Here is a 15,535-nt window from a genome sequence, read left to right as displayed (position 1 = left end):
GGCCAAACGCGAGGGGGCTCGTACCAACCCCCCCCCCCCCCTTGTGCCGTCGAAGGACGCAAAATGGCCTGTGCCGGCGAGGGTTAAAGGGAGAATATGACCTTTCTTATTTCTGGAAGAAAAATTATGCGACCTTCATACCATTTTTACTCTAGCTTCAATTCAATATGAATTTTCTTCAAGACATTTCCATATGTGAAAACTTTTTTTTGCAAGAGAGAAGCAGCACTTGTAGTACTTGCAACACCCACCGAAAATGCTTTTAGGGCATGTCAAAGTTCCGATCACCAGAGCCGCGCCGCGAAATTTGGCATGAGTTTTCACTCATCAATTTTACATATAGTATGCAAGTTTGAATCTCCTATCTTTTAAGGTCAGGTCACCAGGTCACTTTGAATGACCCAACCTCAAGTCACTTTTTTGCAACTTTGCCACAGTGTCAGAGCTACAGTAGATGACGGAGGTATTTGAAAGTCACAGGATGTTATGAGGTCATTGGTAGCTACAATTTGTATATTTCGGAATTTCGATATCGATGACCTAAGGTCAGGTCAATTTCTCGACCTCCCGCTATACCTAAGTCAATGGGGGAAAAATCAACTCCCTGTTTTTTTTTTTCACTAAAACGCGTCGGAATGGCCCCATATACCATCCATGACTTCACATACGATCAACCTTCACTACCTTGAGGCCTGTTTTTCTGTTGGCCAGCTGTAAGGTCATGTGACTTCATCATAGGTCCACCAACGGTTTTTTTGCCAATAACTCCTAATCCTTGCGGCTTGCAGGAACGAGATACAGCGGCGCAGATGATCTCATTGTGTTCAGCTCGTCAAAGCGCATCGAGTAATATATAACTATGATGACCTCGAGGTCACGTGACCTGAGGTCAACCTTTGACCTTGAACTTTCGATGTCAAAATATATATGTTTCGATGCGGATTGACGAGAGGATCACGATTCACGATGATGCCCTTAGTTTGTTCCTTGCTTGACTAATTCGAACGTTATTCGAGAAAAACTCCATATCTAGCGCCACCATTTTGACTTTCTTGACCCCTGTGACGTCATCTTTGACATGACCTGAAATTGAAAATGACCTTCGTAAAAATTGTAGACCTTGTCCGTGCGTACCCCATGCCGTTAACTGCTTGTCGCTACCTTGCTTCGTTCTCGGGATCTCGGGGGGGGGGGGGCGGTCATCCGCCCCTCCCCTCCTGTCGGTTCAGGCGTAGACTCCCGTCGGTGTGCTGGTTAAATTGCCTTCTTTATGAAAATGCTTTTTCCGTCATAACTTTTGACTCAGGAAATAAATAGCATCGCTTTTGACGGCATCGAGCCTCTTGTCAAAGCCCGTCGGAGTGACTATCGTTTGACTTTAAAAGACCATTTTTAAAATTTGACCTCAGGTCAAGGTCATGAACTGACCGGAAAAGGTCATGTTGCATACAATCGATTCGTAGGTATTGCCGAGCTGAACGCATCTCATGCACATCGCTCTAGCATGTCTCTATCAAAAGTTATTGTAAAAAAGAACTGCTAAAGGACTTCAATGACCGGAGATGACCTCAGGGATATAGAGGGTTCACAGGTGCAATTTTCCGATTCCGTATGCCACGTTTACGGCTGGAACACGATATTTGAGGGCGTGAAGTATGGCGTTCATCTAAAAGAGGCGCATTTCAATTTTCTCCCTTTCCTTTTAGATGGAGAGATCGCAAAATTTAGGCATCTGACTTTAGGGCACAGATATCGAAATTCCGACACACATTTTATGCATACTGTTAGTCTTAGCAATCGCTAAAAGTTTCAAAGCGATCATTCAGTCGATGTGGGTAGGTATGGCGAACATCTTAACTTTTTCTGAGATAAGGTAAATTGACGTGACCAGGTGATCTGACCTTGAGCGACCTGGGTCTGAAATTTTCACACCTCGTGCAAAAGAGATGCATGAGCACTGAGCGACATTATTCAGATACCGGTGAGAAACCGCATGGGGGGGGGGGGGGTTCAAATATCTCCGGCGCAACTTATAAGATAGCCGTGCGATTTACTCGACGCTCAACTTAATGTTTTCTTTAAAAAATGCAATTCGTCACAGCTAAGTAGGAAAGCGTTATGTTGCTTAAATCATTGCTTTGCGCCTTTAAAACCATACCGATCCGATGCTCCATTGCTCCGTTGAGCTGTAGGTATACCTCCGTAGTCCGTACTTATTGGATGGCGATATAACGATTGTGTTGCGGGTATGACGAGTCTCAAATGACACAGCATTTCCTTCACGGAGAGAATTGACCAAAAGATCTTTAAATGTATTAGATTATCATAATTTTCCGGCCTTCCGTCGCAAACTGTTCACAAAACGGGCTAGCTTATACGACATCTTATCAATTATCCATATCTGGAACGATGAACTTCCAGATGAACGCGTTATTCAGCATGTGTCATGCATGTATTGCCATCACCCATGAATATGAGACGCTATATAAAATATTCCATGGTAAAAATGTCAAAAACTCTGTATATCGGAGTTCGGTCGTCTCGGTACAAAACATGGTGCGATTTAGTGTACAATGGAACGTCCACACAACGGACAGACGTCACAGTAGCGTGCCACTTCGAGACGAGGGATACGGGGTAAGACGGAGCAGGCGAACTGGACAGGCACGCATCGCCTACTGACGACCTAGCGCTGGTTGGTGGCACCTGACTGATCACACCTGTCACACGCTGGATGCGTGTGGGCACAGCATTGGTAGCCACTCGTAACACCTTCAGGTCAGCACCAAGTGCAGCTCATCAGCCACCATGGGGACCAGAAGACCGGAATTTCGTCGGGTAATTTCGAATGTCTCGCAAAATTGGCACCACACGGGAAGCTTGTCTCTAGAGCCCGGAATTGGCCACGTATTTGTTGAGATCCCTGTCACTGAGGCCGCAGTCTCTGGAGCCGTCTGTGCTGCCCTCTAGGTGCTGTCGGCGCCGCCGATGGGTGCCAGCTTGAAGCCGCCGCCCAGAGGTGGCGCGTGGCGGCCCCCGACGGTCGCCGTCACGGGCGGGAACCGACTGGGGGCAGTCTTCGACTCTGACTTCCTGCAGCTGGCCGCGCAGCCGACTCTCTTGCCGCTTCTGCCGGGCGCAGAGGACGGTCAATGTAAGAGGTGACACTCAGCACAGACTCGCAGGCAGCTCTCCTGACTCCTGATATTTGATTTTGACCATAACAGCTTGGTATAAAACATAGCCATTGAACCCTCTTTTTATGGAACAGGAAATTATACATATGTATGTCAAGCTTTGAGACAAAGCGTAATCTTTAGAGCAGGCACGATAAGTGTAGGCGACATTAAACGAACGGCAGACGTCCTTCCATCTCGCACTAACTTACCTGCATCGCGTAACGTTTCTTAATTTCTTTCAGCTCAGTTGTAAGACGATCAATGTCTAGTTTGTATTCTTGCATTTGCGATTCATACATATTCAATTCGGAGACCAGGCTCTGAAACCCATAAGCAATGACATTTAACGGACAGTTATTGTTCATGCTACATATCAGCATTGCTAAGTGCGCTTTTTGCCAGGGCTCCGGCTCCAGCCGCGTGGCGGGACGAGAGCCGTCCCCTGGGTGTGTCTACTGCGACTGGCGACGCCTAATGGCGCTCTCCTGTTTCTGTCCCGAGGTGAGAGGCTCACCTACTTCTGTATCATAACAGTGGAACTCGGCCGTGGTCCCAAGCGGCCGAATTTACTTATCGCGTCTCTCATCATTACAGTCACGCACAATTCACAGCTGGTCCGGCTCCATGGTGGATGCTCTACAGCAAATCTGACTTTTTTGAAACCTGACTCAAACGCACTCTGAAAGTAATGCTGGACAGATTGAAAAGGAGAGGAAGAAACACGATTGTTGGCATTTGTTTCATTTACAAGTCCGGTTATGTGGCTAGCATATGCGTCAGTCGGAATATCAATGAGATACTGTTATCGCGTCGGCACGGCACCGTCGCTACGATGGTCTGTCAACTCGCCTTCATTTGTCGCGTTTTATGGCGCAGGGATCCCTGGCAGAGCATCAGCTGCTCGGCGACCTCCGGGCCCGGCTGCCGAGACAGGATCTGCTTCAGACTCAGGTACAGCTTCTCCTTCTCTTGCACCTGAAACGGAGGTGGATAAATAGTTGAAACATTCATAAAGGCTTGAACTTATTCTGAACCCGTGCTGCTATGAATGAACGACTAACTTTAAATGGTCATGACTGTGTGTGTTTCGCCACTGCTGTTAATAGAGTGCTACAACGCTTATTGGGCCCATAATGAGCAATGAACTTTGAGGTGGAACTGGAGACATTCCTAAAAATGAAGATTATTTTACTGATAACATAAGTTTAGAATATGTTATCGCCTAACATTTAGGTACTTCAAAAGCCATGAAACGTAACAAAGTGCGATGCTCCATCATTATATGTCTGAACCGATTCAAGCGATTCAAGTGTTGCACTGTTGCCAACTGAATGCAGTTTCACCTGCCACGCCTAGCTGGAACGGTTACCACCAATCACCAATCAGGCGGGGATAGACCGTGATAAATACCGTTGCAATACTAGTTCAATGATTGGCACATAGATGGCACTAGTAGTGAGCGCCTGAAGGTAGACTATCCCGCGCGGCTTGAAAACCATTAAGTTACAAGGATACACCGCTTTTGGTACTGCGGCGGGCGGGCAGTAGTTAGTTAAGAGCGAAATAATGAGAGAAGTAGCTCTGTAGCTCTTTTCAAGTAGCTCTGTAGGCAACACTGGAATCTAGATACATTGAAAATAATTCAGAACAACGCAAAGTCTCATTCAATATCTTTGTTTTTATGCGCCGTCAGCCTCCGCGCGTGAGTTCACTTGGGACGCTGTATAAGTCCCTGAGTCTGCCCTCTGCCAGCAGCAGAGCTCCGCTATTTTGTCAGAAGATTGAATGTCACTAGCATGACGACATGTCACGTCACCGGTCACTAGACCAGCCTAGACCTAGATCCGTTAAACACGTACTGAATGATTAGGTGCCGCATTTCGCTCGGTCGAATACATCCGCACAATAATGAAACAAACATTGAGAATACCTCTAATTCTTTCCTGGTTGCTTCTTCGGTCTTCATAATAAGTCTCCGTTGAAGGGTTTGTATTTTCAATATCATCTCATAAGTATTTGGATCACTTCCCTGAAAAATAGAACAACGCATTCAGCTGTGTTCAGCACAAGGGCTGGCTTAACATTTAGTTTGAGTGCAAATGGACAGCGAAAGTTATTCAAGCCGTTGGTTACACGTTAGGTTTCCGAGACAACCAATGTAATGACGACACCTTATATAGAAAAGCTAAAAAGTATCACTAAACACTGTCAAGGGCCTGCGATTACGTTTACCTATCACACCGTTTAAGCATTCATTTGCGCCCCAATACGATGCTCGATCACATGATACGGTCGTGCCCGTACCCTATCCTCAAGTCGGCAAGCAAGTGCTTTTTATTTTCATCGGGAAGCTGTCATCAGGGCGCTGCTTGACACTAGACTTACCTCGAGCCTCCGCCAGCGGTGGACGTTTTGCGGGTTTTGGAGCTCGTTCTCCAAGGCGTTGCACTTGGAGCGCTCCTTGAGCAGCGCCCGGTGCATGTGGTACATCTCTCGCCTCATGTCCTCCAGATTGTGCACACTGCGATTCAGCAGACTCTTCTCTCGCCTGCAGCGCCACGCGTGTAAATACAGGTGGAATCGCACATAGTGGAGGCCTCTTTATGCGGTGCGAGCGACTTTAGCGAGTGTCATTTGAGCGAACGTCATTTGAGCGAACCATTTTCAGCGACTGGCAACTTAGCGAATATCAAATTGAGCGATTATCAAATATAGCGATTATCAATTTAAGCGAAAGCTATGTTTCAGCGACATCTTTTTCGTCGACTACAGTTTGAGCGACTGTCATTTCAGCGAAACACTTCATCGTCCCGTAACGGTGTATTTTTTCTCTTTTCTTTTGCGAGCGTTCGTACAACGAATGTTTCCGGAACTTGTCATGGTTATCCGGAACTGGATGGCGGATGTCGCGTTCAAAGTTCAGACATTAAGCTCCAAATTTAATGCCACATTTCTAAAAAATTACAGCGGTTCGATTTCACCCCCCCCCCCCCTGCTGTTTGCCAATAATGATGACCAAACGTTTGTTCAGAGATTCATATTGCTTGTGCTGTTTTTCGCGAAATTCCCCCGCTTGAATTTGGATCAGTTCCCCATGTTGTAAAATTTGTTCTTGCCCCAAGCACCGTACGAATTTCCAGATATTTGGGTGAGGTCCCTGAAACATAGACTGGATCCCGCTGTGCCATCCCTCGAGTTTATTATTGGTCCTTGGCATTCCTTCCATCGTCCTATCTCTCACGTTCCACATTTCCAGATCAAAGTTGCAGAATGAGGCCAGATATTTTTGTGGTTTCCAAGCTTAAAAGATTTTTTTTTTAATTTGCCGCGCGCAGCTTGTAGTATGACACATACCAAGCATTCCAAGGGCAAGAATTCCCGAAAAGTAGCAATTGATTGACTTCCGTCGCGTTCGGTTTCGCTGTAACTGTGTTCGCTCAATTGGTCCCCCATTGACCTCCATATGTTCGCTCAATCTGGTTTCGCTGATTCTGGTCCTCGCTTAAGTTGATAATCGCTGTGATTGAATTCGCCGACTTGACAATCGCTGAAAAACTCAATCGCTTAAATTGATAATCGCTGAAAAGGCTTCGCTCAAATGTCGTTCGCTGAAATGACGCTCGCTCAGGTGTCGCAGAACCCTCTTTATGAGGGCCACCTGATCGAAAAAGCTTCGGACTCGGTAAAGCACGCCCTACGCGCAGTGTGATTATTTGGCACATTTAGGAATGCCTAAATCGGTAATCGGTATAATTATTACTGACGGGACTTTGTAATGATCAGGTCACTGAGAATAATGCAGAAATCACTACCTCTTTGCAATGTTAATATTCCATTGAAGGCATAATATTTGTTAGAATTTATCAAGCATGTAAGAAGAGGGGCTGTGATGGAAACCAGTACCCACTGTTAGCCTGATTTTTCTAAAGCTAGAGAGGTTCCTCTAAAAGTTCCTCTCATCCGATGAACCCCGATAAGGTTCTTGGTTCCTTCCGAAGCTGACCTTAATTTCTTTATTTCGAGTTTTAGCAGACCGATGTCCTTGATGCGCTCCCTGTACTGCTGCTCGCCTTTGCTGAGAGTGCTCTCTTGTATCCGGATTTTCTCGTAGAGCAGAGCCAGTTCGTCGTTTCGCCGGACCAGCTGCGTCCCGAGGATGTCCCTCTCGGTCATGATCTGGTTCATGTCCTTGCGCTGCTTGTTGCGCTCAGCCTCGCTGTTAGCGATCACCTGACGGAGACGATGGGTCAGCTGGCTGGAACACAGACGCACGGTAGTTCGCAGATGTCGGCAATATCATCCACCGTCGAACGAAGCTTTTCCCCAATACCAATCACAGCAGTCGTCTTCGATGTTTTTGCCTCGCACACAAGTTTACCCGCAAAACCTCCAACGACTTACTTTATTTAGCTTCAGATGTTCGGACTCGAACTCGTTAATTTTGTTTTTCATAGCCACGGCCTGAACTCTATGTCCCTCGAGATCGAGCTGGAGTGCTTCCTTCTCGGCCGACACCCGCCGCAGATCTGAAAACATGACAACACCAGTGAACGTCTGAAAGCGTCGTGCGTACATCAAACCAAAACATTTTGCCGAGCCTGTAAAATGATGGGCAGGCTAAGCAGATCTAAATCAGCGTAAAAGTATATTTACGTTAGGTCTCAAGTTTACAACTGTTGAGTACTGGACTGATTTGTTTTCTGTGAAAAGTTTATTTCGTCCACCGTGAAGGGACGCCATGTATTGGATAATTTAGACATTTTCAAGTAATAGTTCGAGCTTTAGCTAGAGATTTCGAGCATTGTTAACCCGCGCCGGGCCGGTGCTCTGAGATTCCGCGCCGGGCCGGGGGGGGGGGTGTCTGAACACCCCCCCCCCTTCTAACTCGGCTCCTGGGCCACGTAGCGACACGCGGTAAGCGGCAATCGAAAGAACGTCCAAAATAAGGACGAAAACACTTCGGTAATTTTTTGGGTCAGGTCAAAGGTCAGGTCACCAGAGGTCACCAAAGGTAAAATGTTGACTATTTCAACATTTTGGAAACTGCCAACGGCTATCTCGGGAACCGATAGAGCTACAGCGCCGCGGAAAAGCGCATTCGATAGCCCTTTTACAGGCCTTTCTGAGTAATGTTCTCAGATTTGACCTCAGGTCAACGGTTTAGCCTCCAGAGGACAAAAACTCCAAAAATAGCCGTTTTTACGAAAATCGGTTTTTCGGCGATAACTTTTCACTCAAAAGAGCCATGACATTACTTTTGCCAGCATCGTGTTCCTCTCGTCGAGACGCGTCGAATGAACTATAAGTTGACCTTGAAAGGTCAACTTGAAAATTTGACCTCAGGTCAAGGTCATGACCTGACCGGAAAAGGTCATGTTGCATATCAGTCGATCCGCAACGTCGAGCCGAACACATCTAAGGCATTTTCAGCGCTCTACAGGGTGTTTCACAATAAATGTTACTTTTGAATAGCTTAAATGAAGATCTTACTTGTTCGTAAGCGCGTAAATTTTATATGCATTTTGCTGAAAATTTGTAGCGGTTTTTAGTCCTTACATTTTTTTTCTACAAACCGTCAACGGTTCCATCAGTATGGACGTGCAATGCCAACACCGTCAAAACGGGTCAATTCGTCGTGTACAGATGATGAGGTGGTATGGGTGGTCATGCATTACGGCGCTTTGCGGAGTCTGACCGCAGTGCGACGGAGTTTCGGTAGCCTGTTAAAAGGAGGAAGGATATTCCGTCAAAAATGTCTTTCAAACGGGTAGTAGAAAGGTTCCAGAAGACTGGAAACACGAGACCAGCCCCGACTCCTGGCTGGAAGGCGATCCCAGAGAATCTGGTTGAAAAAGTCAGACGGAAGGGTGGCTTAGTGGAGAACCCGTGAAGGGTGCTGAACTGAAAGTTATATGTTCATCAGTCCTACTGTTCTGCTGTCTCATGTGGTAATACTCATGAGCCATATTGTAATACATGTCACTGAAACATCGTCGTTTGAAAAGCAACATTCATTGTGAAGGACCCTGAAGCTTAAAGGGACACTCCCACCTTAACATTAGTTTTGAGTTGAGATAGCCAAATTGGTGGCCATGGCCTGCAAATACCGGTTTGGGCACTCACAACATCGACAAATGCTTTAATTCGGAGATATGGAATTTCAAACTTGCAGTTTTCGGATTCTAAGGGGCTAGTGCTTTGGTATGCCCCCTTAGAATTTGTGACGTCAGCGGAGATCTAACGATTTTTAAATCTTTCACTAAAACGTTTGGTAGCACGCGGTGGTATATGCTGCTTTGCGCGCAACAAATGCCGCACTTTCAAATAAAGTCGCTAGGAACAGCGGAGATCCCAAAAAGTAAACAAAAGTAAAAGTCTAATATCTTGAAAACCGGTGAATATTTTTCGATGAAATTTGGTAGATATTCGTTTTCGCTCTTTCTGAACCGAGCGACATCACTTTCGTGCCAATTCATTAACTTTTTTGAAGGTGGGAGGGTCCCTTTAACAGCGAATTGACCTGTTTTGATGGTGTGGACATTGCACGTACATAAAGAATGCAGTTGATGATTCGTCATAGTTTTTGTAAGGATAAAAAACCCGAAAGAATTTGCAACAAAATGAATATGGAATTTATGGGCATACGAATAGCTGAGGTCATTTTAAAAGCTTATCAAAAGTAACGTTTATTGTGAAACACCCTGTAGGACGCCTCTATCAGAAGTTATTAGCGAAAAACTGTTAGATTCTGTTCGTGACCTGAGATGACCTCGGGGACATAACGAGGGGTCACAGTTGCCATTTTCTGGTTCAGTGTGTCAATTTTACCTACATCTCGATGTTTGAGAGTGTCTAGAATGGCGTTCGTGCAAAACAGACCCTTTTCAATTTTCTCCCATTGACTTATAATGGAGAGGCCGCAAAATTGACCTGACCTTAGGTCACCGATATAAAAATTCCGAGATATACATTTTGTAGATACTGTTGCTCTAATCAATCGCTGAAAGTTTCAAGGCAATCGATCAATCGGTGTAGCTATGACGAGCATTCTTATTTTTTCTGAGGTGAGGTCACTTGGCGTGACCTGGTGACCTGACCTAAGGCGACCTGGGTCTGAAATTTTCACAACATGTGCGGAAAAGATGTACGAACAGGTGTGCCAAAAACGGCGGCGCTCCGCGCCGCCGTTTTTGAGATATCTGCGAAAAACCGCAGGGGGGGGGGTGTTCAAACACCCCCCCCCGGCCCGGCGCGGGTAAAGGTTCAGAAGATTTCTACTAAGTCAAAATTGAAAAGTCACCGAATCTGGCAAAGCTGATGTAAACTCATAAGCTGGGACTTACCATTTTGTTCTTTGATTAGAAGGGCTTCTCGGGTAGTTGTTTCCTGTTTTAATTGGTATATTTGGTGTGTAAGAATCTTCAGTTTTCTTTTCATCTCGGACACTTCATCCTGAAACAAGTCGCATGATCAACTCCCATAAAACGTCGCAACTTTTTTTGCAATGCACCAGTGACAACGAAACGGTCGGTTAGTGATTTTGATCGGAAGTCCTCAGCAAGCACAAAATAATCCACACAGTAAATGGCAAATAATGTACAGTGAATCATATCTATTCCGTTCCATTACTTACAAAATGTTAATAAAGCTACAAAGTTAAATGTTATAATGCTACAAAGTTTCGATGAATATAACCCCGAAAGCGAGCCATGAGTTCCAGGTAGGAAAATTAGAAACTTACGAGCATACCTGTGATTCGATTAAATTTTTGCTGTACAGGTTTCTGTCACTTCGCACGGCCTCATACAGGCTCTGCTGTTGCTTGAGTTTTGACTCCACTTCGGACATTTTCTTTCGATAGTCGAATATTTCCAGTTCCTTTATCTTGATTGCTTCCATGAGGCTGAGCACCCTCTGTGTCAGGGTTGCTGACTCCGAAATATACCTGAACATGGAAAGAAAGGCCAAAGAAATTCAGAAATAAGCCTTAGTGACAGCTAATTGTAACTTGCTGCAAAAAAAAAGAATCTACGATAGGGGCGGTTAAGTTTGGACGATACAGTGTTGAATACGTGAAATGACGTTTTATGCCTGGTTGTACCTGATCCTGGTTACTTTGATAACAACTTCTATAATAAAGTGGATATGACTTAATGTTATGAACTTCTTGTGTGTTATGAACTTACTTATCTCGCTCCTTTTCCAGTTGGGAAATGGCGAAGTTTTTCTTCATAACTGATTGCTTCAGTGCATTTGTTTCTGACTCCAGAGTTTTCTTCGCCTGGTCGTGCAGCTTCATAAGATTTTGTTGTTTTTGAGAAAGCGCTGTAAAATACCGCAAGCATATCTGTACTCATATCTGACACTCATCTGTATTACAACTAAAACTAACGGTAACTGAAACTAAGAATGTCCATCAAGTTAGCGTCGTATTCGTATTCGTTTTCAGCGTCGAGTTCCAAACATCGCCAAACTATGCCAAACGATAGATCTTGACACGCTGATTCCAAAAATATCACTCATTTTTTCCTAGGTCAAATATTTTGACCTCTAGGGGCAAAAAACCACTCTGGCTATAAACAACCATAAGGTACTTCTTTATTTACCGTCCGATCGGGCTGAAACTTACACAAAACATGTGCTGCCACACAAGGATGCGTCACAATCAACAAAATCGCCGATCGAGGTCAAAGGTCAAGGTCATATTTGCGAAAAACCGTTATTTTTCGACGGGGTACCAAATAAAAACTTTATTTACCGTCCGATCGGGCTGAAACTTACACAAAACATGTGCCGCCACACAAGGATGCGTCACAATCAACAAAATCGCCGATCAAGGTCAAAGGTCAAGGTCATATTTGCGAAAAACCGTTATTTTTCGACGGGGTACCAAATAAAAACTTTATTTACCGTCCGATCGGGCTGAAACTTACACAAAACATGTGCCGCCACACAAGGATGCGTCATAATCAACAAAATCGCCGATCGAGGTCAAAGGTCAAGGTCATATTTGCGAAAAACCGTTATTTTTCGACGGGGTACCAAATAAAAACTTTATTTACCGTCCGATCGGGCTGAAACTTACACAAAACATGTGCCGCCACACAAGGATGCGTCACAATCAACAAAATCGCCGATCGAGGTCAAAGGTCAAGGTCATATTTGCGAAAAACCGTTATTTTTCGACGGGGTACCAAATAAAAACTTTATTTGCCGTCCGATCGGGCTGAAACTTACACAAAACATGTGCCGCCACACAAGGATGCGTCATAATCAACAAAATCGCCGATCGAGGTCAAAGGTCAAGATCATATTTGCGAAAAACCGTTATTTTTCGACGGGGTACCAAATAAAAACTTTATTTACCGTCCGATCGGGCTGAAACTTACACAAAACATGTGCCGCCACACAAGGATGCGTCACAATCAACAAAATCGCCGATCGAGGTCAAAGGTCAAGGTCATATTTGCGAAAAACCGTTATTTTTCGACGGGGTACCAAATAAAAACTTTATTTACCGTCCGATCGGGCTGAAACTTACACAAAACATGTGCCGCCACACAAGGATGCGTCACAATCAACAAAATCGCCGATCGAGGTCAAAGGTCAAGGTCATTTTTGCGAAAAAACCGTTATTTTTCGACGGGGTACCAAATAAAAACTTTATTTACCGTCCGATGGGGCTGAAACTTACACAAAACATGTGCCGCCACACAAGGATGCGTCACAATCAACAAAATCGCCGATCGAGGTCAAAGGTCAAGGTCATATTTGCGAAAAACCGTTATTTTTCGACGGGGTACCAAATAAAAACTTTATTTACCGTCTGATCGGGCTGAAACTTACACAAAACATGTGCCGCCACACAAGGATGCGTCACAATCAACAAAATCGCCGATCGAGGTCAAAGGTCAAGGTCATATTTGCGAAAAACCGTTATTTTTCGACGGGGTACCAAATAAAAACTTTATTTACCGTCCGATCGGGCTGAAACTTACACAAAACATGTGCCGCCACACAAGGATGCGTCACAATCAACAAAATCGCCGATCGAGGTCAAAGGTCAAGGTCATATTTGCGAAAAACCGTTATTTTTCGACGGGGTACCAAATAAAAACTTTATTTACCGTCCGATCGGGCTGAAACTTACACAAAACATGTGCCGCCACACAAGGATGCGTCACAATCAACAAAATCGCCGATCGAGGTCAAAGGTCAAGGTCATATTTGCGAAAAACCGTTATTTTTCGACGGGGTACCAAATAAAAACTTTATTTACCGTCCGATCGGGCTGAAACTTACACAAAACATGTGCCGCCACACAAGGATGCGTCAAAATCAACAAAATCGCCGATTGAGGTCAAAGGTCAAGGTCATATTTGCGAAAAACCGTTATTTTTCGACGGGGTACCAAATAAAAACTTTATTTACCGTCCGATCGGGCTGAAACTTACACAAAACATGTGCCGCCACACAAGGATGCGTCACAATCAACAAAATCGCCGATCGAGGTCAAAGGTCAAGGTCATATTTGCGAAAAACCGTTATTTTTCGACGGGGTACCAAATAAAAACTTTATTTACCGTCCGATCGGGCTGAAACTTACACAAAACATGTGCCGCCACACAAGGATGCGTCACAATCAACAAAATCGCCGATCGAGGTCAAAGGTCAAGGTCATATTTGCGAAAAACCGTTAAAGTAACCGAAAAATAACGGTTTTTCGCAAATATGACCTTGACCTTTGACCTCGATCGGCGATTTTGTTGATTGTGACGCATCCTTGTGTGGCGGCACATGTTTTGTGTAAGTTTCAGCCCGATCGGACGGTAAATAAAGTTTTTATTTGGTACCCCGTCGAAAAATAACGGTTTTTCGCAAATATGACCTTGACCTTTGACCTCAATCGGCGATTTTGTTGATTGTGACGCATCCTTGTGTGACGGCACATGTTTTGTGTAAGTTTCAGCCCGATCGGAGGGTAAATAAAGTTTTTATTTGGTACCCCGTCGAAAAATAACGTTTTTTCGCAAATATGACCTTGACCTTTGACCTCGATCGGCGATTTTGTTGACTGTGACGCATCCTTGTGTGGCGGCACATGTTTTGTGTAAGTTTCAGCCCGATCGGACGGTAAATAAAGTTTTTATTTGGTACCCCGTCGAAAAATAACGGTTTTTCGCAAATATGACCTTGACCTTTGACCTCGATCGGCGATTTTATTGATTGTGACGCATCCTTGTGTGGCGGCACATGTTTTGTGTAAGTTTCAGCCCGATCGGACGGTAAATAAAGTTTTTATTTGGTACCCCGTCGAAAAATAACGGTTTTTCGCAAATATGACCTTGACCTTTGACCTCGATCGGCGAATTTTGTTGATTGTGACGCATCCTTGTGTGGCGGCACATGTTTTGTGTAAGTTTCAGCCCGATCGGACGGTAAATAAAGTTTTTATTTGGTACCCCGTCGAAAAATAACGGTTTTTCGCAAATATGACCTTGACCTTTGACCTCGATCGGCGATTTTGTTGATTGTGACGCATCCTTGTGTGGCGGCACATGTTTTGTGTAAGTTTCAGCCCGATCGGACGGTAAATAAAGTTTTTATTTGGTACCCCGTCGAAAAATAACGGTTTTTCGCAAATATGACCTTGACCTTTGACCTCGATCGGCGATTTTGTTGATTGTGACGCATCCTTGTGTGGCGGCACATGTTTTGTGTAAGTTTCAGCCCGATCGGACGGTAAATAAAGTTTTTATTTGGTACCCCATCGAAAAATAACGGTTTTTCGCAAATATGACCTTGACCTTTGACCTCGATCGGCGATTTTGTTGATTGTGACGCATCCTTGTGTGGCGGCACATGTTTTGTGTAAGTTTCAGCCCTGATCGGACGGTAAATAAAGTTTTTATTTGGTACCCCGTCGAAAAATAACGGTTTTTCGCAAATATGACCTTGACCTTTGACCTCGATCGGCGATTTTGTTGATTGTGACGCATCCTTGTGTGGCGGCACATGTTTTGTGTAAGTTTCAGCCCGATCGGACGGTAAATAAAGTTTTTATTTGGTACCCCGTCGAAAAATAACGGTTTTTCGCAAATATGACCTTGACCTTTGACCTCGATCGGCGATTTTGTTGATTGTGACGCATCCTTGTGTGGCGGCACATGTTTTGTGTAAGTTTCAGCCCGATCGGACGGTAAATAAAGTTTTTATTTGGTACCCCGTCGAAAAATAACGGTTTTTCGCAAATATGACCTTGACCTTTGACCTCGATCGGCGATTTTGTTGATTGTGACGCATCCTTGTGTGGCGGCACATGTTTTGTGTAAGTTTCAGCCCGATCGGACGGTAAA

General features: G+C 44.7%; 1 protein-coding gene across 1 annotated transcript in view; it reads right to left on the bottom strand.

Annotated features, from left to right (window-relative positions):
• Nucleotides 1-2,296: 2,296 nt before the first annotated feature.
• The window catches only part of LOC122387725 (cilia- and flagella-associated protein 58-like), a 28,915-nt gene continuing 15,676 nt past the window's right edge, over nt 2,297-15,535 (bottom strand). Inside the window, exons 10-19 of the mRNA XM_043378145.1 lie at nt 11,366-11,504; nt 10,929-11,124; nt 10,523-10,631; nt 7,581-7,705; nt 7,183-7,409; nt 5,565-5,727; nt 5,110-5,208; nt 4,029-4,154; nt 3,389-3,499; nt 2,297-3,129 (exon numbers count right to left, since the gene is read on the bottom strand). Coding sequence (XP_043234080.1) covers nt 2,887-3,129; nt 3,389-3,499; nt 4,029-4,154; nt 5,110-5,208; nt 5,565-5,727; nt 7,183-7,409; nt 7,581-7,705; nt 10,523-10,631; nt 10,929-11,124; nt 11,366-11,504 — 1,538 coding nt within the window. The 3' untranslated portion in view covers nt 2,297-2,886. The remainder of the gene's footprint in view (nt 3,130-3,388; nt 3,500-4,028; nt 4,155-5,109; nt 5,209-5,564; nt 5,728-7,182; nt 7,410-7,580; nt 7,706-10,522; nt 10,632-10,928; nt 11,125-11,365; nt 11,505-15,535) is intronic.

The sequence above is a fragment of the Amphibalanus amphitrite genome, unplaced genomic scaffold, assembly GCF_019059575.1.
Source record: "Amphibalanus amphitrite isolate SeventyFive unplaced genomic scaffold, NRLGWU_Aamphi_draft 000296F_arrow, whole genome shotgun sequence".
NCBI classification, from domain to species: Eukaryota; Metazoa; Arthropoda; class Thecostraca; order Balanomorpha; family Balanidae; genus Amphibalanus; species Amphibalanus amphitrite.
The sequence above is the reverse complement of the archived record's forward strand: the minus strand, read 5'-3'. Positions and strand labels throughout refer to the sequence as shown.